Consider the following 26,085-nt stretch of genomic DNA (forward strand, 5'->3'; position numbering starts at 1 on the left):
ATGAAAACCACATGGAGGGAGGGGAGATCTGCGACTGAACTGAGAGGGAGAGGCCAACGTGAGCAACAGAGACAGAAAAAGAAGAGAAGGAGAGCAGCTGGAGGAAAAGGTCTGAGGCAACAGAACAAGGACCAAGTTCAGATACAGGACTACGGAGCAGGAAGAGCCCAGTCCAACATGTCAGAGTCCATCAGGAGAAGAAACTCCAGCAAGCAGCTCCTTCAGAACCTCATCAGGTGAGAGGGAAATGCTTTTAAGACATTAGCAGCAGGATGAAACCAACAACTGGCACATCCACAGATTAGTATTTGTTTTATAAACTAAAGAACAGATCAGAGTTCAGCTTCAAGAAGTCTTCAGTCAAACATCAAACGAGGTCTGAAAGGGGAAATATATTTACTCAAGCACGTGCTGACGTATTTTCTTTTTAATATGGTATTTTGTTTTACTTTGTGCTCCAGTTTTGCTGCTATTACATTAACGGATAGTTTGAACACCCACAAGGACGGCCGACACAACCTTGCATGGAACCATTGACCTGAGTGCAGATTTTTTTTATTAAAAGACTTGATAATATACAGAACTGATGTAGAAAAACCCAGGAAATAGAGGTGCTTTATGTTCACAAATGTAAAACAAAAATGAGCTTCTTTTTAATATACGATACCGATGAGTTGGCGTTGGTTTATAGTTGTATGAGGGGGAAGTCGAGCAGTTTTTTTTGGTTAAACCTATCACTTCTTACTCTTCTCCTCTCCTTAATCTTAAATCTGTCATTTTGCTCAAATTTACAGTAGATTTTATGTCCCCAAAGAAACAGCTGGAAATAAAACAAGTGTTAGAAATATGTAATATTATACTATCACCCACACACAGTTAAAGATACATATGTATACATCTATATTTTAACAGTATACATTGTTAAATGTTTGGAGAAACATCTGCAAATACAGCACATGCTTAGAATAGTTTAGTACCGAGGTCATAGTTATGTGTGTGCATTATACTAAGAGGTGTCCCAGTACGTTTCTCATTTCCAGATTATTAGAAACACCTGTGAATGCAATGGAATTGTGTTCAACACTTCTAACTAACTATGAACTGTGTTTAATTAACATCCTTAAAACGAGTCAACAAACACTACATTACAGGCATCATAAAAAAGGGACTTTATGGAGAAACCATAGTGTTAATGCTAATTAAATCAGATGCTGCAGATGTACCATATAAAGTGCCCATGTGTATTTCCACAGTGTCTATGGAGAGATTCTGTCAGCTACACTTAATTCAACCTTTTAAAGCAATATATATATATATATATATATATATATATATATATATATATATATTTGGAAAAAGAGCTGGAGTTGAGCAGCAAAACATGCTCTACAAATATTAAAATCTGAGCAATTTTGAGTTGAGGTATAATCCTGACACAGATACATGCAGAGGAAAATAACCTCAGAGCAAAGAAAAAGGGTTTTATTTTTAGAAGTAAATTAAAAAGGAAATGCATCAACATGTAAATTTCATCACTCGAGGCCTTATTTCTTAAATCATATATGTTTTGTATAAGTTAAACTTTTATACTTCTTTTTAAGAACCTTTAAGTAAATAAATAATTAAAAACAAACAGTTACTTCTTTGGTGAAAATTCAGTATTGTAATGATGTTTTCACCATAGACTGTAAATAAAAGATCTGGTGCCAGATGCATGTAACTCGTTGTAGTTTAAGGACTAAAACTGTGTTTATGCACTTGTTTTCAAAAGCCTTGTATGCATTCTTATTCATAAAGATCAATTGTAATCCACCGCAACTTAACAGACATGACAAGAGGATCAACAGTGATGAGGAAGCACAATTTCATCCAATAGGAATCTGAGACATTCGTCAGTGAGGTAGAAACAAGGAAATTTGTTGTATTTTGTGGTCTGAGTTCCTGGATCAGAAACAGAATAAAAACAACTGAATGAGGATCAAAAAGTAACGGAAAAGATCAACTCTGTGCCCTGCAGAATGGACAGATTACAGCTAAGAGGCCAAAAAGTGCAACGGCTCACACAACGACATGATTTATCAGCTGTGGATAAATGCATAGCCTGAATATTGGCTCATACTGCCTTGCATGGAGATGTTCAGACAGTACTATAAAAGAAAAAGGCTAAGAAAGAAAAGGAGAAAGAGTCCCTGTCATGGTTAAACCGTCTGTTTAATTTTTCATTCAAATGACTTTGTTTTTCCGTTTGCATTTCAGTACATCATCTCAATATGATCTAAAATGCATGTATGCATAGTCTGCAGAATGTGTGATGTGCACACACACTCACTGCACATTCTGTCTTTATAATTACCAGTTTGCGTGAAGGAAAAGGATTACATTTGGTTTTAGTTCAGTATGTATGCATAGTTCAAACATCTAAGTGTGTCCAGTGTGGAGCTGCCTTGGAGTGCAGTACCACTGATGGCCATTAGGTGCTGGCTCCTAAACTCCGGTGGCACTGATGCATTCCGATTACTCTTCCAAAACAGTTAACTTCTCCCATTTAATACTGAGTCGATAACATTTTTCCACAACTCATTATCCACGTGTCATTATCCAGCACCAACTTCTCGGCCAAATATGGTCACTTCCTGCTCCAAATATGACCGACATGATGGCAGTTATGTCGAGAACTCAGGGCTTGAAAATACATGTTCACAAACAAATGGGAGACATCATGGTTACTTTGTCTATCTTTGATTTACATTTTATGAATAAGGAAATCCTCCAAACCATCTTTTACTTATTCAAACCCTAGAACTTTAGTAAGCTGACACGCACTTTGGGATCCCAGAAATGTAAACGTTTAAAAACTTTTATAATCCACTTGGTTCACTTTAGGACACGTAGGACAAAAGCAAAGTGCAGAAAATTGTGTTTTCTTTGTTTAATATTTTCACTGAGATGAATAATTTAGGCAATTTTTCCTTCCAAATTTAATGATAGACGCTAATAACCATAGTTATGTGGAGTTCTCATGAGAAGTTATGCAAAGTGTAACGATCCTAAATAACATCAAGATGAAACCAATTTTCTTTCCTATGACAGCTCCTCTTTGGAGGAATAGATGAGGATTGATAACAGGACTGAGCTTTCTCCATTTAAAATTTCCTTATAACTGCTCTCATTTAACTGTCCAGATGTTGTTTTTTTGCTGTTACTATGTAGTCGTCTAACAGACTAAAGACTCGAAGACTTAACAGTTTATTCTGATTACAGATGACACAGAAGAATCTGATTTTTTGGGTAATTCTTTTTAGCATTTGGAACTCCTCTTTCCTAACTTCTGCTCCTCATATTCAGTGATTTCTTTTGTGAGTGCTGAAACATTGCTGTGGGACTTCACTGAAACTGACACTGAGCTCTGAGTTCAATGGCTTCTTTTATAGCTACAACTTCCTTAATAGCCATGACATCATCCGGCAGAGTCCCGAACCCCCCTCCTGCTTAGACACACACAAAGAAAATGCCGTTCCCCTAGGCCTCCATTGCCTCATTGTGTAAATGATGGAAAATGTGAAGCATATCACAGAGATCTCCTCCATAAATTGCCAGTTTCACATTTAAGCCTCAGAGCATCGTGTTAAATGCCCCAGCAGACCCTAAAGTCATCGTATCGTTCAGACTGCAGGGCAGAGGTAATCCTCTGAAGGTGTTTTTACACATGCACTGCAGTCCTAAACCTTTTGTAAACATTAATTCCGCTGTACAAAGTCTGTTTAATATCCATTTGAGCCCATATGTGAATTCAGAAAATAATTTACAATGTGCAAGTGGGTGGACTGATCCAACTTTTTCATCCAGTTGGCTTAGAAACCAGCCTAGTCGCCAGAGTAAAATATTACTGTATCACATCTCCAAACACCACAGATTAAATCTCAAATTAAAACTGTCCAAAGCTAAACCTCAGTCAGGCGAAAGTATTGTATGTTACCTAGTAAACTGACTCATTCAGAGGGTGAAAAAAAACTTATATTATGACATTGAATACATTTCAATGGAAATATATTCTGTCTATATCTCTCTGATATGATCAAAAATGATGCCACTGGTTATAAAATGTGGATACTGTTCACATAATAAAACTTTTACTGAAAGAAATCCTTTCAAATACAGCAGTGGCTTAACATTTAAGGCCAAGACCACATTACAGAGATAGTCCTCCTACAAAAGGACAACACCATGGGTAGCTGTGAATGTATCACCAAGGCAACCAACAGAATTCTGTGTTGTAGCATAACTCTACCTTCGAAATTTCATAAACTAAAAATATTTTATCTCAAATTGTGATATTTTCCTAACCCTAACCAGGAAGTAATATGGTGTAAGCCGAGCCAGAAAACGGTGATGCCTTATGTTTGGTAAGTGCTCGCTATGCTTTCCCTCAGGAGCAGTGGCTCATGTCAAAGTTGCCATGACAATAACTGGCGCTCTGGGCACTTTGGTGTTTTTTCAGTCTTTAGTGCACCTCCTGATTTTGATGAACTGTCTGCACGTCACGCGGGTGAAAAGCTGCAGGGAAGGGTTTGTGAAGTCTGTGTCTACAGACATCTGTTTGACCCATCAGAACCCAAGAAGGTACAGCTTTTGTAAAACTATCTAAAACATATCTAACCGCACTTAAAAGTATACAGAGAAGTTAAACAACTCCTTCAGAAGATATTCCAGCTGTGTTGTGTCACCATTTTCTCAGTAGCAATGCCGGCTGTTGAGGTAAAACATGAGTCCAGCGTGTCGGAATGCTGGTATAAATGGATATGGTACCAATACAGCAAGCATAATCACAGCTCAACCCTAACCATGTAATTACATGGTATAAATCTAGCTAGTAACTGCAATGCCTGACCCTAACCGAGTAGCTGTGATGTATAAACACAAGATGAAACCAAAAGAAAACAGGATACAAACAAATGGGCAAGATGGTCATTTAGATTTCAGGCTGGATACATTTTCACCCACCCGTGAGGACGATGCGCACATGGAACACATTTATTGGTAGATATAATTAAAGGCATAAATGCCATAATTCATGCTTGATGTACTTGACGACAGTCAGGAAACATTTCTGATCAAAACAGAACACACAATGTGTCTTTTACATTTAACAGAAACCACAGCGTTTTCTAAGCTTACCTGAGTGATTTGTGTAAACCCAACCACACACACCCTGCTCCTTTTAAACCCAAAGTCTACTCAGCCCACCTCCCTTTTTGATGATTATTGTGATTTATCACCAAACCTGAGCTAGGAAAACAAATTAACACGACGTAAAAGTCAAAAGAAAACACGTTGACCAGAACGTTTGTGTTTTCAACACAAATGTGCACTTAAGTTAGACCAGATGTTGTACTGGCCCTTCCAGCTCCAGGCTAATAAGGCTGAATTAAAACAGAAAACATGTTAATTTATATCTTTTTATTTGACTCAACAGTTTGTTTAGTGATGGAAAGAAGAGCCGGGAGGAGCAGTATCTAAAAACTCCTGGTGTGCTTTGCAGAGATGGTTTATTTCACACCGGCTGCGGTGCATCGTAGTAACTGGAGTACAATGTGCAACACGTCAGTATGGTTCTTTAAAACTGTCATGTTTTTCTCCTTTGTGACATCTCAGGCAGCAATGATCCAGTTCAAATCTAATCCCCATTTGACCCATTCTCCCCAAAGAAATGGCCAGACAGAGACATTAAACCAGCCATCATACATCAAATCCATTTACAGCAAACTTGGCCAAAATGGCCCCAACTTCATCCCTAGATCTTATGTAGGTCACTTTCCCACATAATTACCTCAGCATGTTTTACTCCGTTCATGGCTAAGGTCCTCACCAAGAGTCTTAACCAATGATATTTCCCTCCATCTTTTATAATAGATTATTTTCTGCACATTAAAAGATCTTCTCCTGATGATTTCATCCAAACAAATACCGATGATGAATTGTGACGCTGACATGGTAAGAAATTTAATCATATTTTTAGTGGTTTGCACACAATTGACCCACTCTTGGCTAGTACCAAAACCAAATTATTTGCTTGTTTCATGTTTTCCTTTGTTGGAAACTAACAACTTCAAGGCTTGTCTGGCTTGTTATTCCAAGATGCTGCTGCACTGTTGTAATCCAAACTGGTCTCAAAGCAGAAATGAAAATCACTTTATTTGTGCTGACAGAATTTTCTCTGTACTTTCTTGCCTGCACCACATTCATGTATTTTGCAGAAATGGGGAAACAATAAGCCATAAAAAGGAGGTTTTTAGGATGTGGGAGACATTTGTTTTTTTTGATGGTTCAGAGGATTATCAGCGGAGCATCAATTTCGACCCTGATCCCCCTCTAATTGAACGCAGGGCACCAGTACTCAGTAAAGAGTCCCCCCACTTTTATCATGCCGTGTAGATAGAACTAGAGTCAGAGGATCAAGACAAGATGTTTTCCAGCCTAACCAGATGTTTTAAGCATTAACTTTAAAAAAAAAACAGCTAATGATAATTCATTTAATTGAATTTTAAAATCAAAGCATTGGGTCAGACAAACTTAGCCTGTTGAAAAAAATGACACACCCAAAATTAATTTAGTATTTCTTTGCACTTATAAACTCTGTGTAAACCCTCTTGGTATCAAAATAAAGCAAAAACTTGTGAGACTTCATCATTTCCGGGTCAAACAAGATGTTCCCCTCCTGCCCTCCTGCCCTCTGGGGTTGAAGGGGTTAAAATGCCACACCCTCCAGGCTCCTAATGGGAACTTCTTCACTTGTTAAAACTGCGAAACACTCCTGGAATTTGCACAAAAAGTAGTGAGAATGAACATGTAATTGTAGATATTTTTGTGTCCTTTTAGAAAATCAGATCGTTAACGTTTTATATCAAAGGTTACTGATTGCAAAAACGATAGATTCATGAGGAAGCTTGAAAAAACCCACTAGCCTTTGGCTTTTTACATAAAAAAAAGAGGGTTGTCGTAGTAGTAGTGACCCTGTAGTTATTACAGATATCTATGTCTGAATACAGTTCACTGAGCCGTCCACAAATGCAGGTTAAAGCTCTATGAAGCAAAGAAGAAGCCTTATGTGAACATGATTCAGAAACTCTGCCGTCGTCTTTGGGCCAAAGCTCATTGAAAATGGACAAAACTGTTCTGTAGGCAGATTAGTAAAACTTTGAAATTTTATCTGGAAATCATAGATGCTTCGTCCTTAAAGAGGACAAATTATCACTCTTGTTATCAGCACTTAAAAAAAACTGCATCTCTGATGGTATGGGGGTGCATTACTGCCTGTGGAATTGGCAGATTGCACATCTGGAGAGGCTCCATCACGGCTGAAAGGTATAAACAGCTACGAAGGCTTCAGAAAGGTATAAATCTATTTGTAGAGCAGATCTTTTTCAGGGAAGGCCTTGCATATTTCAGTAAGACAATGTTAAACCACATTCTGCATCTATTACTACAGCATGGCTTCATGGTAGAAGAGACACCTGCCTGCAGTCCAGACCTTTCACCACCTGAAAACATTTAAAATACAATGCTGAGCAGCTCTATCAGACAGGAATGGGACAACAATCCTCTCCCAAAGGTCCAGCAGCTGGTCTCCTCAGTTCCAGGTGTTTACAGATGTTGTTAAAAGAAGAGGGGATGCTACACAGTGGGAAACGTGGACCTGTCCAAACTTTTTTAGATGTGTTGCTGCCACCAGATTCAAGATTAGCTGATATTTGAGATGTTTTCTGTGCTGTTCTGTGAATAAGACACTTGGGTTGAGATTTACAAATCATTGTTTTTATTTACATTTCACAAAGTGGGATTGTTTATCTGATATTAGTATTTCCTTTCTGTACTGTCCCTACATCCCTCATCGTACTTTTGTAGGATAACGGCTCAGCATCCGTCTATTTATACAGTTCAGTTAACTAATCTAGATCTAACCCACTCAGTTCGAAGGTAACAGAGACAGCAGGTGCACTGTCATTGTTCAGTGCTCAGAGAAGGATGTGCACAACTAATGAACTCAGTTTACTTTCCTCTCTAAACCGGCTAATGTTCCAGCTGTCTGATTGAATTTTTTTGTTTCTTGCTGGTCAACATCAAAATCTAAGTTAACTTAATGTGTTCAATGCCAACATCGCTGAGAGAATAGTAGGACTCATGTTTTCATATTGGAATTCTTCTTCAAAAACAATGGCCCAACGTATTTTACCATGTCACCGTACCCAGTCCAGCAACAGGCTCTATTCTAAGAGATTTATAAGTGGTATCAAGCTCCTAACAAATTTTAAAAGAAGGTCTTATTCCAATCTTTCACCTGATATTCTCCAGACCTCCATTATTTTGACGAGCTGCTTCACCTCCTCCTCTCCTGTTTTTCTCAAGAGGTTGATATGAAGTGAAATAGCACAGCAGCTGGCTCGGGCTCCTCCAGATGTGCTTGGACAATAAAAGGAGTTATTGTTACTCAGTGCGGCCCACTGGAAAACACCACAGAGGAAATTAATGAGCTTTCTGTGAAAAAGAACCAGCTCTTTCCCGTAGTTTTTGAATTATTGGCTGAGAATTTCTCTTGCAGAAACTTTTCCATATGCATATTTTACTGCTGCATCAGACAAATAGCACTCCACTACCTCCACTATACCAGCATGGGGGTTGGTTTTTGTTTTAACCTCATAGATCCATTCAAAAAAAAAAAAAAAGTTTCAGATCCTCTGGCCTCTGACCTGAAGCACACTTGGGTGGATTATTCAGCTTTTTGGACTGTATTACGTGTTAATTATCACTTTAACAATTTAAGATACACCAGTATAATGGCAGACTGACTAAATAGCAGCTTGTGGTAAACTTCAAATCTCACAGCAGAGACAAGTGATCAGATCACGAAAAGCAAGTACAACCTTCAGTGTATAAACTGCATTGTGGAGGCCTAAGAAGCTTTGTGGGATCCTTAAGAATCACAAAGCAGAAAAATTACATATTCAAGTTAACCATTGGTCTGAAAGCTCCAAGTCTTACAGTGCTGCCTATCTTAATCATTGTAACTGAGTTTGATTACTCACAGAATAATGACTATTTGAAATGTGAAACTGTAAAATATGTGTGCTGACTGCAGGGTGACGGCACAAAGGAGCCAGGAGGACGCAGAGGAGGTGGAACGGGAGCGAAGGAGGAGAGCCAGGGAGACCCAGTGTGGAGAAGGGAGCCCTTCCAGGCCAGAGCCCCCACAACACAGCAACCTCACACATAACACGGAGTGAGTGGGACACTCGGTTACACAACTCCAGGTTACGTTACACTGCTTCCCTTATTACAGTCAGGCGGGAAACAAGAAGCTGAAAAAGCGAGTTGTAATGTGAGTGCTGCAGAGATAAAGACAATAAAAAGTTGTTTCTCATTCAAGTTTATGTCAAAGTTTAAGTCAAAACTTCCCTGTAATGCTTCCCTCCTCAGCAGAAGTTTATTTCAGTTTGATTAGTGAATTTTAGTGGTGGGGTAACCCATTTAGAGCACGGCTGTTCTTAATGTTTACTGCTCAGCCTCCATCGTTTGAAGGGCTGATTGCAGGGGAAAATACTTTTGTGTGCGTCATCAGCAGAATTCGGACCAGTGGAGCTGCAGCAAAATAAGCTGAGAAAGCTGCTGCACCTTCAGCTTCTGGTTCTTTAGTCAGAGACGTGACATCAGAGGAGGATCTCAAGGGAACTCATCAGATGCTGCATCATTCACTGATTCAGCCGATAGCCTCCAGACCTTCAACAGGCAAAGCTTCTCCCCTTTTATACCATTTTAAAAGATAAAGTCTGAGTTTTCCATTGACAAGAGTTGAATTAAATCAATAGAAAGGGATTTTTTGAGTTACAGAAATGACTCTGTAGAGCAAATTTTTCATTAAAAAAGGAGTTATGATAGATTATTTTAATACATACACACAAAAATATTTGCAAAAGAAATCCAAAAATCTAAGGCTGTATAACATCCTGTGTATATAATTACATAATATTTGTTTACTCGAACTTTGATACCACTTTAAGGAATCTGTCTGCTAATCTGACCTGAAGCAGAGATCAGGGCTGTCTCTGTTTGTTGTTTCCATGGTTCCTGTCTCTGTTGCCATGGAGCTTGAAGGTGCAGGTCCCATTTGACACCTGCAGCCCCTCATTCAGCACATTTTGAAACCTTTGTGTGACACTGGAGACACTCAGCAGCAGAGGCAGCAGGCAAATGTTGTGAATTATTTTGTTTACATGTTCAGTTATCTTTTTCTCATCAAGACTCTTTTATTTGCCTTTTTTCAGGACCAGAAACGGTTTTGGGTGTATTTCTGACAGTTTTCCATTTATATAAGCCAGCTATAATGAAGAAGGTATACAAAACGAAGGGGAAATTAGATTGAAATATGCGTCACTGGGCATATAAACAGGTGCATTCATACATACATATTAGTACATAAAGGTACAAATATGCACATTTGCCCGGCTGCATCTGAATGCACTTCAATTTAAACATAAGAGTGCAGAGAATGCACGGAACAAAACAGGTACAATTATGTTTTTGCTGCTGTCCTTTCGTTGGGATAAACTGAAATACTTTTGGATTAAAAGGAGGGATGAGTGCGACCGCAATGTGTGAATAAGAAAGGCAGAGGCTTGTTAACATCTGTCACAAGCTGGCTCAATATTAAGATCAATTTTAGAAAGTTTGAGTTTTGTCCAATATGTGCGGTGGAGTATTTTTCACTGGATCAGACAATGTTCAACACATAGATGGGCACTCGGAGAAAAATATCCCTACAGAGAGATGTTTTCATGGCTATGACAATACATCAGGTGGGATTTTTAAGTATCAATAAATGAGGTAGCTGAATATGTAGCTTCTAAGATTTAAACCTGATATTTGACAGACCTGTAGAGAAAAGGCAAACATTTCTTCAAACTATGAAGCATTGATGTAAGATATAAGAATTAATGCCATGATTAGACTACAACGAATGCTCCATTCACCAGTCACTGTTATTTAGATTTAGAAGCTAAAGCTGCAGCAGTTGAAGCCTCCAAAGTCAAAACATGTCAAATCAAACATGTGGGGCATTAACAAAGGAAGGAGCTAAGAGCATCATTATGAACAGAAGCAAAAAGATTTAATTTAGCTTCAGTTTACATGTGAACACGTGTAGTTCTCTGCTATTTTATCCAGACCTTCACACCGACTATCCAGCTGCTCTCTGTGAGGTGACAGTTTTCTGCTTCGTTCTCAGGTCAGGTGAGGAGCTAAAGCCCAGCTGCTGCCTGGTCCTGGACGAGGATGAAGGCTTCAGCGACTGGAGCCACAGGCTGGAAAATCGTAACGAGCACGAGGCGCAGGAGGACTGCAGGGTGAAGGAGCAGAGACCTTCAGCATCAGCAGACCCCGAGAAGGAGAAGGAGCAGGGAGTTGAAGAGGAGGACGGAGGGGAACGAAGGAGCTCTGAAGAAGCTTCAACACAACCACCAGAGAAGGTGCTCAGCCAGTTGGACATCCTTCTTCCCCTCAGCAGAATTGTAGCAACTTTTCCAGATGATAATCATCATCTAAAAAATGAATGCAATGAAACATGAGCTGGTTATGATATTCTCCGTTATGTCTCGGTTTCCCAGAACTGGTTCTTGGACCCACTGCCCTGCATGTTTTAGATGTTTCCCTGCTTCAACACAGCTCAGATTAATGGGTCATTAACAAACTTTTGCTGAACTTGATGACAATCTGTTGAGGTGATGCATTTATTTCAACCAGGAGTATTAGAGCTGGGAAACATAAGAAAAATACTTGGAAACTGGGCATGTGGGAAACACTGCCTTAAACTGCACAAGATGTGTAAAACTAAAGAATTATTGACTTCTAAAAGTTGGGTCTGAAGCTGCAGAATACATCATAACCTCTGGACACATGAAAACATGTTTTCTTCTTTATTTCTGCTTCCTTCCAGACATCCAGCACCAAAAACGCACTCAGGACATCATACAGCTCCTCTGTCTTCCTGTCACAAGAGGCCAGGCTGCAGCATGCCGTCGGTCGTCCTGCAGACAGGACGTCATACCTGGCAGCAGGGACGATGAAGCCACGGTGTGTTCAGCAAACCTTGTCTGTCTTATCCTCCTCTGATTCAGTGATCCACGTTCCTGTTCCTTTTTAAATACAGCAGCCATGAGTTACCAAACATAGTATAAAAAAAACATACAAAACACATAAAACTAACACATAACTCAATATACTTTCCCTTCCACTTTCTCTTTCTTTAATGTCGTGTTTGTTCTCTCGTCTGAGAGATATACTACCAATCAAGTTCCACACCGCCAGGCTTTCTGTCTGTTAGCTGGCTTTAGAAAACCACCTCTCAGAGAGAACAGGTACTACAAAGCTGACGTGGTCCATTCCTCTTTAGGCTCTGTGCACGCTCACACAAAAGGAGGCGTTTTATGCAGTGTTTAATGCTTCTTTCACACAAAATACGCTAAAGACAAGAGAGGAATGCTGCCAGAAAACTGTTAGTTATGCATATGAATAAGTTAAAACACACCTGCTGTTTATGTTGTTGCAGCTGTATATAAGCTCTTAACATCACATGCTCATAAACTCTGACACTGTCCCAAAATAACGTGGAAATCACATAAGCCTCTGACAAATTGTCCCGATGTGTGGTCCACAAATGCAGATATTAAAGTAAAACTTGATTTATTCAAAGAAACAATAATAAAAGGCACAGCAAAGCCAGAATTCAAAAACCTAAACTGACAAAATAAAACCCTAAGAACGGACAAATACCTGACTGTGATAGTGAAAAATAACCCAGAACAATATCATGACGGTGACAAACCTGACTTAACATGGGTGAGGATCTGACAACCGGGAGACTGAATACTGTGGAGGGTGATTGGTGAGTGAGTGCAGCTGATTATAATGAACCAGACCAGAGGGAAAAGGTGAGAACATGGTGAGAACATGACACAAATGATGTTAGAGTACTGCAGTACTAATAAGATTTCCATTACTCTAATTTGGGAGGTTTTTGGTGCATTCCATGTACAGTAGTATAATATTCTGTAAAAGCAGTTTCGTAAACGTATTAATCATTTATGCAGCTGTAGGTAACATAAAAGGGAACATTTCAGTGCGGTATCACCAGCTTTACCCTCCAGTCAGTCGTCCATAAAGTCTTCCTTCCATGTGAAACACATTATTACATTACATTTTACATTACATCACATCTTTTTACAGGGCTGAGAAGCCTCGGTCAGTTCCACTGCTTCTAGTTTGATTGCAGCACATGTGCCAACGAAGTTGCAAACAACAGTATGAGAAGCAGAACTGGATCTGGTTCGAGTGTATTTCCTGATCATCAGAGAGATTTTACTCTCTTTGGTCTGTTCCAAATCTTCTGTACTCATGATAAGTCTGAAATTTGCCTCTCAGGATAACCTTTGCTCAGATATAAAGTATAATTACACTATACCCAAAAAATCTTATCAGTACATTGTGGAAGTACTTCAAATAAAATGTCCCTTTTGACCAAACATTTTACATTAAGCTGCTCCAGACTCAGCTGTTTTGATTTTGTCTTAGATGATAGTTTTGATGCCCTCAGCCTGTCATGTGAGAACAAAAACTTATATTCTGACTGTTGTTTAATGTGAGGAAATTTTGTATAATCACTGTTCTATTTAAGAATAAACCATGTGAGATATTTTGAAAGAAACTCATCCTTCAGTGCAGCTGCTAACAACTCGTAATCTCATAATCACGCTGTAGAAATACTCAAAATAAGTTGATAAAACTGTCAACTGCACGGTGGTCAGCACCGTCGCCTCACAGCGAGACGGTTCCAGGTTCAATGCCCAGCTGGGGCCTTTCTGTGTGGAGTTTGCATGTTTTCTCCGGGCACTCCGGCTTCCTCCCACCACCCAAATACATGCACGTTAGGTAGGTTAAGTTGGATTAAGCGGGTTTAGAAAATGGATGGAAGTATAAAGTAGTAGCAAGCTGATTGGATAAGATGATGAAAATGAACAAACTGCATTTCCATTACACCCCATTTATTCTTAAATGTTACATTTGTTAATTTGTTCAAACTTTCATTTAAATCACAAGTACGAAGAAACAATTTTCACTGTCTTCACTGACTTTTTGTGTTTATTGCTGAACACATGATAGCAGCAGCTCAACAGTGATTTGAGCTTGACACACTCCCTGAATCTGTGTTCTGCTGGCATCAAAGTTTAAATATGTTGATCAGTTCTCATTGAAAATGGTTTTATTCCAAACTTTTCTCATAATGAGATGCTGTTATTGATCTTTACAGTGGGAGAGCTTGCAGGGTGGATGGAGAAGAGGAGCCGAAGGAGGGTGGAGAGGACGAGGAGGAAGAAGAAGAAGATATGCAGAGGGAGCTGGAGTCAGCAGAAACTCAGCAGAGTGCCAGAGATGAAGATCAGGAGGAGGAGGAGCTGAGCTTCACACATGAAGAGAAGGAAGACCTCCCCATCAGGAGGGAGCAGAGGCATGAGGCTGCTGAGGAGGAAGAGCAGAGGAAGCAACATCAGGTGTGTCATTTTGCTCCACATCAAAATATCTCTAATGAGGGTTGTGATGAATATCGACAGAGAACTATTTTATAGATCCTTAGATTGTCCAAAAATAATGTGACCTCACACAAATGAATAAATCATTGTTCAGACCATCTTACGCCTGGTGAAAACTAAATCTACCCCGTCTTGTCTTTTGTAGTCTAAACTTTAAACTTGTCCTGCTGTTCACCCTTATTACATTCAGCGTTTCCCTGCTGCTGCTCGTAATCTGAACCTTAACTCAACATCCAGCTGCCACTACTCAGGAACACGTTTCACGGCTAACTTTACTGTGCCTCAATGGCTCAGTTTCTGAAATTTATGTTGCTCTCTCAGATGTAGTATGTTCCTCTCAAGCTGCCCCCTTTTCTCCCATGATTAAAAAAAAGACCCAAACACATGCAGGCTTATTATAAAACTCGCATTTCGTAGAATTTGGCTTCAAGTCTGAAAGCAATAAAGTCAAAGAATGTTATTTTGGCTCCCAGGGAGGAGAAATGAAATGTGGCCTGACAAACGCAGCGATGATGTAAGACACTGTAACAAATTCCCATTTTTAGCACCAGCGCTTTGCCAGTCACTCATTAGTCATTTGCTACTAAATGAGACAAGTTTTCAAAAGTTTTACACGATGTAAATGAGGGGAAACTGTGGATTTTAAACAGTGAAATAAATCAGCCTCATGTTCTGCTAACAGGGTAAAACCTGAGCTCAAATCACTGCAGGTGAGATACACAGTGAAATGGCAGCAGCGATGCGACACCTGTTTCCTGTTTAGGGACGACAAACATTTTGTGTTGCTGCTGTCTCAGAGAACATCGGAGGGCAGAGGCAGGAGGAGCGAGGAGGTGAACAGATCCGAAGGTTCTCTCTGCAGCAGTGATGGTGAGGAGTCGTTAAACTGCTACGGCCCCATGAGCCCCACATTCAAGGTAACTTGTACAACTGAAGGCAGTCTGCAGAGAGGCTTCAGCTTTTCATGCAGGGTTTCATCCAGTGTTAGAGTAGCTACAGTTAGAAGAAGTACCATCAACAACTTTTATGAATTACTGATGATGAAACGATGCTAAAAACATCTCCTCTTTCTAATGCTCCCTGCCGGTCCACCAGAAACTCCTCATCCAGTTTTACCCAGTAAGTACTTATCCAATTATACCTCATGTCATAACTGTATTGTTGCTTTAGTCTTTTAAATTGCACACAGAGCACAAGCTTGTATCAAACAGCTGCCCTCAGTCACGCGCTCACTGAGCATTTTATTTGGAACAGTTTTTTCTTACTCATGCAGTTATCCAATCAGCTTATCATGTGGCAGCCGTGTCCTGCCTAAAATCCTGTAGATCCACTCAACAAGGTCACAAAGTTAATATTTCGATTTGTGTGTAAAGACAAGTCTTTCCTTTTTGTGTGTGTGAATGTGGGCATGAGAATAACTGTCTAAAAATAACTGATTGCCACTTTTAAAAGGCAGAAAAGTCCATATTTAAGTGTGTGGTGACACAGCTACACACATTACTATCATCCAAAAGTCTGAGATTGCTTCCTGTTTGATGCTTTATTTCACTAACTTCACTTTATTCTTAATCAGTTCACCTTTACTTTCATTCTCTGATTATGAAAGTGTCGTGCCTCACCTTTAAACTTCTACAGCCAACCCAAACCCATCAGAAATCATGAAACATTTCTTTATTTGTACAAAAAACAAAGAGTCACAATTTATGGTTGTAAACTGTGAACATTTCCCTTGGCTGTTGTTTTCTGTCAGGCAGCATTGATGCAAACCTCAAGATACAGCAATGAAGATTTCACAACTGTCTAAACATGTACATTAATCCACTAACACCAATCCCTAAAGGCTGTGCAAAAGTAAGGAACCTAGAGTGAGAAGGAATTAGAAGCGTGCAGTGAATGTTGAACTCATTGTGCAAGATGCGTCTCAAACCAACGTTCTCTCCCACAAAGGGACCCCCTGGGTGATTTAGTGCCTTTTCCTCTTTATAAACATTTATATTAATCACTAACAGCACGTAGAAAAGGAAAGTCGTCATGTGGGAACAGCATGGAGACGCAGGATGTCAGAGTCCTGGTGAATCAAACTGAAGCTGCTCTGTGTAGAAAACAGAGTTACTTTCTTAAATGTTTTGCAGTGTAGACAAATATCACATTCTGTTCTCAGGTCGCCACAGCAGGCTGGAAATCTGTATGTGTTTTCTTGGTTATTTGAACACTTCTGACCATGTGCATCCCTCTATGAACACAGTTTACTGTCTTGTGATGGCTCCGCCTCCTTCCAACACCTCCTCACACTGCTTTCAGAAGCATCCCAGTGTGTTCGGTGACCTCTGCAGTTACAGATGTGAATCCAGTGAAAGACATTGAGGATGTGGTACAGCAGGAGGTTGGCAGCATGAGACAGTGTTGTTATGTCAACCTGGAGCAGAATCTCAGCGTTATCCATGGCATCATGACCACTTACATGGAGGCCAGACCCAAAATCAGTCAGCTGTTTCAAACATTGTGCTCAGTGAGCGAACGCCTTACAGTTTAGAACAGTTTTTAATGCAGTTTAGGGGGTTTTAAAAGTATGAGGCAGGCCTTTCCAGTTAAAAACAGTTTCGGGGAAGGCTGTGATTTTCAATTACTTCTATTTGTGAAGTGCTCCAGGGGAATTTGTACTTTTTCCATCAGAAACTGATGAATAATTAAATTAGATAATTAGATACATCGTCAGAAAATATTTCCTAATTCAGTGATTAAATATATTTATTTATTTGAGGGCCTAATTGTCATATTTAAAGATCAATCTATTTATTTATTATTTATTAAGGCATCATTCTATTGTACACTGCCTCTAACCTAATTACAGCTGAGATAGGCTTCAGCCTTCCCACGAGCCTTGACAGAATGAACCTATAAGAACGTGAATGGATGGACAGACAGATCATTTTTATATTTGAATCAGTCCATCAGCAATATTAGGTCTCCACTCACTTCCTAACTGTGTATATAACTGTATATTTTGACTATTTTCTGATCCGTGTGGCATCAAACATCATAATTATTGTCCTACAGGCAGCCAGGAATGTAGCAAAGCTATAAGTAAAATGATGGAGTGATGCCTTTTGTCTAAACTTTGTCAGAGCAAAGGCTTACGGTCTCAGACTTTAAAAACTGCAGGTTTAAGTTATTCTGATTTAATTGTTAAGCCTATGTTCGAGTGAGTGTTGTGTCTCACTCAAACAGCCTCTAAAACTCAGAAAAGTTAACACGGAGATCCTCTGTTTAACGTTTATTACTGTAGAAAGCTGAGGACAGATTTAAATAAAAAGTTGATGGCACGGACATGATTAAGTTCTGGTTTTGATCAACCTCAATTCACAATGCTTTTATGTTCCTTTGCTCTTGTTTTTTGCTGCACGAAAGGCATTTAAAACAGGAGCGCCCACAAAGCCCATTTTCCACCAAATTTAATGCTGTATTTCACCATTTGCTTAAAGACGTGATATCACTCTGAGTTTCATGGGTTCTTCCTCTGCCTACTCTCCAGCTCTCTGCTAAGTTTCATCTTTTTGGCCTTGATAGTTTTTCCATAATCTTTGCAAAACACTGATAAACAAACCACATCACAGATCCTCCTTGGCAGAAGCAATACAAGCTTTTACAGTTTAGTCACTATATTAATTTGCACTGGTATGAGAGAGGTATGAACAGGAGACATTTGTGCACTTTTTATTGCAGAAATGTAACAGGTCTGTGTGTTTCTCCACAGGATGAGGTGAACAGTCGAGTCTCGACAGATGGAAAATGTACGGTGAGTGCTGCTGTACAGACGGTCAGGGTCAAAGGGCATCCTTTAGCTCTCCTATTTTCCATCAAGTCATGTCACCCAGAGCCAAGCGTGCAGACACACCCTGTACCTCCCAGCAGCTGCATTACAGAGAAGAAAAACCTGCATCTGTTGATGATTTGATCTGCTCTGAAAAGGCTGTGGGTCTGAAATGCAAACTGTGTGTGTTTCCTCTTAGTTGGAAGATTCAACAGGATTTCAAAAGAATTTATATTAGAGATAGACTCATTATACATGTCAGATTCACTGGAGAGTTTTATCAACTGTGTGAAACTGAAGCTGGAAGGTGACACTTATTCAGAGGGAAGGAAGACGTTGGAAGAGGTTGAGAAGTAAATGAAGTAGTGGATGATACAAAAAGGAGGAGTGAAAAAGCTCATGAGAGATTTATTAAAACATTCTTTCATGGCTTATTTCAGTAGCTTTATTAGAAATGAGTGGATTTGTTTCTTCTTTTCATGCATGTCTGTGCACATCCACCACAAACGTACTGTTTCGCAATCTCAAATTGATCCAGATCCCAGCCAGTATCTGATAGCTTCTTCCTTTGCACACACTCCCCATCACCAAGAAAGTCTCAGGAAAAGTCTGAAGAGCAGTTTTTACATAATCGGATGGTCGCAAGAACGTCACCGACCAAATAGCAAAGAAAACAGGAGTGATGAAGGGAATTTGTGTGAGTTTTAACCACAGATTTCGTCTTTTTTTCAGATAACAGAGAGAGCAGAGTCTCTGAAGAGAAGGTGAGCCAGAGTTTTAGTCAAATATAAGAATAAACCAAAGAGTTGTGCTGATGGTAGTGCAGAAACAACATAGCTTCTCTGTTTTTCACTGTTTTAACTCTGAGAGAAACACACCCACCAAACGAATAATCAGATCATTTATTCTCTGTAAAGCAACAGCAGCAGCACAAAGAAGACGCTGCCACCTGTTTCTGTCTCCAAGATTGACAAGAAGCTGGAACAGTACACACACGCTCTCGAGGTAAAACCACATGCAGTCTTTGTCTTCTGAGGGCAGTTAGTGGAATAACTGTGTTAGAATCTCAAAATCGACACGATTTCTTGAGGTCTTAATGCCTTTGACATGCTTTTGGTCAAAATGCCACAGGGATACATAACAACAGCTTCTGTTTCGATCATGTTTTTACAGCTCAGTTGGTTTTGAGAGGTTGGAGTGAGCCACTCCATTAATACTCCAGCGCTTCTCTTGAGTGAGACGAGCCTCTTTTGGTATCACAGTATAGCTTTGTGCAACCATGCAAATGCATATTTGGATAAGAATTACACTCAGTGATCCTTTAAGCTCAAAAACCACGCCGTTAAAACCATACCATATGAGAGAGTATTCAGTTACAGGGACAGTTGGTACTGATCTTTCTTTTAGGAAAAAATCCCCTGAGAGTCGTGTATCAGATTACTGAGCTAGAATTCATGGCATGGAGACAGGAGGACATGTAAAAGTCATCCATTCTCTTGGCGCGTGTCTTGAATGAGGTGAGTGTGCAGGTGACACTGCATTTCACCTGCCCAATTACATCCAGCAATGCTTATAAACGGTGCTCATGCACAGAGCCTTGAAACGTGGGTTTATAGGTCAGTGATGCAGAGTGTAGTTGAAAGCAACGAGCCTCAGGTGTATATCTGTCTTTTATGATATGTGGGTTAAAGTGAAAGTGGAGGTATATATATTTGGTTTGTTTTGTCACTTTTTGGCCTGACCAGCCCAACATCTGCTATATTTTCAAGTAAGTTGATTAGCTGCTGGTTACAGGTCAATCTAGGTAACGATTTCCTCTTTCTATAGTCCACAAACGACTGTGAAAAATGTGAAATATAAAGAAAAAAATAGATAAATAAGAGCACTATTGAGCATTCATGCAACTAGAATAATTAAGTACTACACAAAGACACTTTGGATAGTTTTGGAAATATCTGACACATAAACACTTGAGCACAGTGTTTACTTGCATAAACAAATATCATCATCAATCAGTCTGAAATTTGGAAGATTTCTGTTCCGGAAGTATGGGAACTCATTGCAATGCATTTACTGTAAATAGCATGCAACTTCAGGCACATTGATATGCATTTTTAACTTTTCAGACACCAATTTAAGCAGCTACAAGGACGGGGTTTGTCACAATACAAGGCATGACACTAAAGAAACATCTACAGAAGGATGCGTAGTTAAAACAGGTAACATGGCCTGATGTATCATTCCGGTACTATTTAATGACACCAGGCTTCAGGGTCTCATCCCTTCAGAGTACATGATGCGCAAAAAAACACAAAGTGGGTTGTGGGTACAGGCAACATGACGGCATGTTATTCATATGCTTTTTCACAACACCTGAGCGGAGAACCAGAACACGTAAAGAGTTTTGATTAATACTTTTTAGTGGGTTTTGAGAGAGAGTATACATCCACATTTTAATCTGACACAACCCTGTGGTTGTCTTTATCTTGTGGTTTACATCTAGCCTTAAAAACCTTTTTCATTGTCACTAGATTTTCTGAACTGACCTGATTATTACAGTATTACAGTATGTAAACTTTGTGAATCTCACCTTATTTTCTTGAGGTCTCCTCGAAGGAAGGCAGATCAAGCTGTCCGGTGGCAGACCTTACGACTCCCTCTGAACCCGTCGCGTCTAAGAAGAACCTGTTTGAAGCTGGAGAAGCCTGGAACCAAAGTGTCATCGCAGTCACGCCATCTAAGGTCAGTCGGACAATGAACTATAAACTCTATCAGCATTTATCAGTAAAATGTCTACAGGGCTTTCATCTTACAGGTGAAGTATTCATTGTTACCATTTTGTAGGAATGCCTCAGAGAGAAGTGTGATGCAACTTCTTTCAGTTTTATCTGAATGTATGATAACACATCCAGGGCCCGGGAAGGTTCACGAGCAGTTAGAGGGTGCATGGAGAGACTGGAACAGTTCAGCTCGATAGAGATTTGGTTACAGCCATCGTTCAAGAACTCAACAAGTCTAAATGCTTCTAGAAAAGCCTTTTTTCATGTCTCTCAATGACACAAATTCAAATAAAAGGTGGAAAAGTTTCTTGAAAATGTTGGACATTTGTCAGATTATATGAAGCAGGTTTTCCAGAGTAAAGTTAGGTTTAATGTTTGGGCTTCATGCCACAAAACTTAACTGAAGCCAGAAATTGATTGTTTTCACCGGGGCCTCAGGATGCAGATGCTTTAAAAGTCGGTGTGGCTGATCTCATAAACCAGTGGGTGAAAGGAGGAGAAGATGGAAGCAGATGCACCTCACCTTCCAAACCAGCAGTAAGTCAGATGCTTTTACTCTGAATCAGTTCAGTTAACTTCCTTGTTTTATTGATTTAAGTTTGATAAGATTAATCAGAATTTTTTTTTTACTACATGACATGAGCTCCTTCATACTCTGTACACAGTTTGATTTATACTTTTAATTCGGGGTGTCATAGTTAACGTGTTAATCGCGATGCGATTAATTAAAAAAACTTAACGCAGTAATTTTTTTTTAATCTCAGTCAATCGCGGCCTTAGCAATTGGCTTAATAAATAGGAGAAAAGTCACTAAGAGTTTAGAGTTCTGAATCTGATATTTCTAATGACTGCAGTTTTTTATTAATTTAACTGTCATTAGACACCTGTTCTGTTTGCTGTTTGTTGACAGACCACATTGTTGTAGCATTTTCTGTGCTGTTTTTGATAAAGACATGTCAAGTGGGTCTATGGTGCACTTTATTATTTGAAAGAACAAATAAAAGATAAAATATTTTTTTTCTTTTTGTTTATTTGATTCTAACTCTATATTTTAATATAGAGATTAATCGTGAGTTAACTATGGGAAAAATGCGATTAATTGCAATTAAAAAATAATCGTTTGACAGCCCTACTTTCAATACATTTCATTGCTGCTGCTGCTTTGCTCCAACCAGTTTGGGTTGCTGTTGGTCTGTTTAGCCTAAATTTACAAAAACTGTTAATTGATAATAAAACTGATAATTTCAGCTGCTTTCATGTTTAGAAACAACATCAGCAGGTTTAGTTGGATGATATTTTTCTTTCTTTTCAAAAGTAATTATGTCATCTGCAACCTACAAGTAAATAATGACCCTCTGCTTCAGGGTCAATGTGCTTTAAGTTTATTATAGTTTACCACACCAACACATAGTTTTTTACTGTCAAGATCAACTACAATACCTTTTTAAAACTACACTAGTCGCTGAACTGTAGGAAAATCATAAATAAATTGCTCATAAAAATCCTCTTGAGTCCGTTTGATTTATCTCCTGACAGCTCTCTGTCCTTGTTTTGTTATTCTTTGCTTTATGGGTCCCCACCTGGTTTAAATTACACCAAGCAGCCAGTGGAAGTCTGCCTCCTTGTGGCAGCCTCAGCAGAATCATCCAGGCTGAGATGACCATCAATGAATTGTTACTGTCTTTGTTTTCAGGAGATAAAGCCTGGAGGTGTTTTAAACAAGAAAAATTTATGGGAGAGCCTTGGGGACACATTGTCTTCCTCAAAAGATGGAAAGGTAATGCTGCTGGTTATCTCCTTTTATTAGTTTTACCCATTTGTTTTCTTCCAGAGGGGGCTGCAAAAAGTGAGAATGTTAAATTCACAGCTATTCTCAAAAGCAGTTCTTTATTAATGCCACAACGTTGCTAAATTATGATGAAATATTTGCTTTACTTTCCCATTTCAAGAGTGAAGTCGAAATACTGAGAATAAACTCCTCTGCCCTATCAATCTAGAACTGTAGGGCAACTGTATGTCAGCTCATAATGTGCATACATCCACTGGATGTGTAATTCAGTTTATAATTCAGTGCAACTGTAGGCTACCATCTACTCAACATAGTAGGGCTGCAACGTTTCGCGGATCAGCAAAAAAGTCAAATAAACATCTTTTTGTTTATTTTAAATGATTAAATTAAAATATATAAAATCATCTTAATGTGCACAAGGCATGATATCTTCTTTTTAACATAATTAATGAAAAACAACTTAAAGTGCAACATAAAAAGGCATATGTCCTTCCTTTAACCGAATTTGGCCTCATGTCTGCACCTATAAACACAACCATAGCGTTTGTGATTGCTTTAACCGGTCGGATTGTTGCCACAAGGGGCTGCATAATTGCCGCGGTGACATGCAGTTGTTGAGCAGCCTAGTGATGTTGCTTCAGAGACGTGGCCATGCTTGATGTTTTTCCACTATCATTTGACTTTCTTGTGCTTACACACCGTCACTGTTTTATCCACGAACCTCTTTTCCCCACACAGGGGACTTAAATGACGCGGGGCGTTCAAAGTCCTTCGTGGTCATGGCGAGATTTTCATAATGGAAAATCTCATATGGATTTTCATATGGATTTTCATAAAAAAATCCGCGGATCACGTGCGTGCCGAACCGAAGATATTGATCCGAACGGATCACGGATCAATGATGATCCGTTGCACCTCTACAACAGACTGTTGTGACTAAAACCATCAATACAACCGCTGATGGCTTATCACATGCACTAATGCTGGTTTGATTTAATCTCAACAGTTCATCCTTAATCTTAATATATTAGGTTTATTCTCAACATTTTACCTTTAACTATGAAATGGTAATTAAACTTTATCCCCATTAAAATGAGCTTATTTTTTAGCCCAGCATCACCCTGGAACCTGTGATAGCTGTTTGTCAACAGTTAAAAAACATCCTCATGTCACAATAAAGGCTCAAAAATGATGAGAAGGCTTTTTTTCTTGTTTTTTCTGCCTATAGATATCACTCACATGATATAATGGTCGACCGCAACCATGTATTTCACATTTCCAATCTTAAATTAGTAGTTTTAAGCTCTAAACCTAATCAATCACAGGTAACGGCAAAGTGGAAATGTAAAAGAACCTTTTGAAATGTCATTTTTTGATTTCTTTTTTTATTTAAATTGAGAAGGTTATGTTCGCAGTTACATTTCCTTTCATAATAGAGTCATAGTCACTCCAACCACCTGGTTATGTAAATGTTCATTTATCATGTAACTTTCAGTAAACTCATGGTAGTTATAGATAAATGCTTTTTCAGAAACAGACACACAAACTGGTCTGGCTTCCTTCTTTATAATTAAACTGAAACTACGATCAACACAGAGTTTACACACATTTAGCTGCTATGTTCTTTATTGGTTTTATTAGGTAGCTGTAATTTCAAAGTAACTTTGACAAACATTTACCACAGATGTGCGGGAGACAATGTGAAATATTTGGATAACTCACAAAGCACCAGATAAAGGAATGAACACTGAACTCAGACGGTTTGTGAACCCATAGCTGATAAATGCTTTCTTTTGAACTGAAATCCAGGAGAGCTCTACCAAAAGATATAAATTTGTGGTGACCGGTCACGGCAAGTATGAGAAGGTTTCTGCTGATAACGTCGGCGGTGAAGATGAAAACTGCCAAGCAGGTAAGAAACTTTGCAACCGCCAGTCATAATTAAGACAAAGGGAAATAATTCTCTTTGGTTTATTTACTTTAGTTTTTTTTGGTCTGTGGAAGAATATACAATATTCACTGATTGACTGATACTTCCAGGTAAGTTCTAATCATAAAGATGCTAAGCTAACTTGAGCATCATTAGAGTTAGCATTTATGTCATATCAATGTATGGAATTAATTCTAATTAACTAAGCAAAAAATAGGCCACAAATGGCCCAGAGGCCCATAGTTATGATGCTCAGCTTTAAAGTTATTTGCAGTATTAAGTCACAATTTAAGTGGGAGTGAGGCCAAAGTAAATAAATAATTGCCTCGTCTTGCCTCATTTTACCTGATGTACAAGATATATATGAAGTCACCATTAACCAGGAGTTTTAACCAGGACTAAGAGATCTGAACACATCACACCAGTTTTAAAATCTTTACACTGGCTTCCAGTCCGTCACAGAATAGAGTTTAAAAGCCTGCTGATGGTTTACAAATCCCAGAACGGTTTAGGCCCAAAATACATCTGTGATATGTTCAGAGAATATAAACCCAGCAGAGCTCTTAGATCCAAGGACTCGGGTCAGCTGGTCCAGTCCAGAGTCCAGACTAAACCTGGAGAAGCAGCATTTAGCTGCTATGCTGCAAACAAGTGGAACAAACTGCCAGAGGAGATTAAACTGTCACCAAATGTAGACATTTTTAAATCCAGGTTAAAAACATTTATTTTCTTAGTGTCTATGCATAAAATCTGCATATCTTTTAATTTATCGAGACGTTGCTTGTTTTTATTCATTTTAATTATTCTATTTCTTTCTATTTATATTCTTTTACATATTTTAATGCTTTTATTTTATGTAAAGCACTTTGAATTGTTTTGTACATGAAATGTGCTACAAATAAATCTGACTTTGACTTTGATCAAATCAAATTTGATGTTTAGTTATGGTTCAGATATTCCCAATGGTGTTGAAGATTATATAAAGGTGTTGATAACTTGTACTGCATTCGTTTGAATCTACTAATTTTGTATCCAATTAAAGTTTTCTTGACTCCTGAATTTCAGACCTGATAAAGATCGGGTGGCAGAGCCTAATCAGGCCAGTGGAGCCGACCAATCAGAGCAAACTGGGCTTTCTGTGA

The 26,085-nt window shown here is 39.0% G+C and overlaps 1 protein-coding gene across 1 annotated transcript; it reads left to right on the forward strand.

The window, feature by feature from the left end:
* Positions 1-26,085, forward strand: LOC140302319 (uncharacterized). Its single transcript, XM_072381151.1, has 12 exons — positions 1-236; positions 9,134-9,274; positions 11,276-11,516; positions 11,984-12,120; positions 14,354-14,594; positions 15,431-15,616; positions 18,388-18,429; positions 19,177-19,208; positions 19,362-19,449; positions 21,061-21,186; positions 24,823-24,925; positions 26,009-26,085. Exons 1-12 carry the CDS (start codon positions 1-3, stop codon positions 26,083-26,085), a joined length of 1,650 nt encoding a protein of 549 aa, XP_072237252.1.

Source organism: Leuresthes tenuis, unplaced genomic scaffold (assembly GCF_036924035.1).
Source record: "Leuresthes tenuis unplaced genomic scaffold, fLeuTen1.0.hap1 SCAF_2, whole genome shotgun sequence".
NCBI classification, from domain to species: Eukaryota; Metazoa; Chordata; class Actinopteri; order Atheriniformes; family Atherinopsidae; genus Leuresthes; species Leuresthes tenuis.

What these genes read in the sequence shown, in the direction of transcription:
- LOC140302319 (XM_072381151.1), top strand. Translation starts at nt 1, where the DNA reads ATGAAAACCACATGGAGGGAGGGGAGATCTGCGACTGAACTGAGAGGG. An exon ending in CAACACAACCACCAGAGAAG is followed by an intron (nt 11,517 to 11,983) that starts GTGCTCAGCCAG and finishes GCTTCCTTCCAG; the next exon opens with ACATCCAGCACCAAAAACGC. An exon ending in AGATGAAAACTGCCAAGCAG is followed by an intron (nt 24,926 to 26,008) that starts GTAAGAAACTTT and finishes CCTGAATTTCAG; the next exon opens with ACCTGATAAAGATCGGGTGG.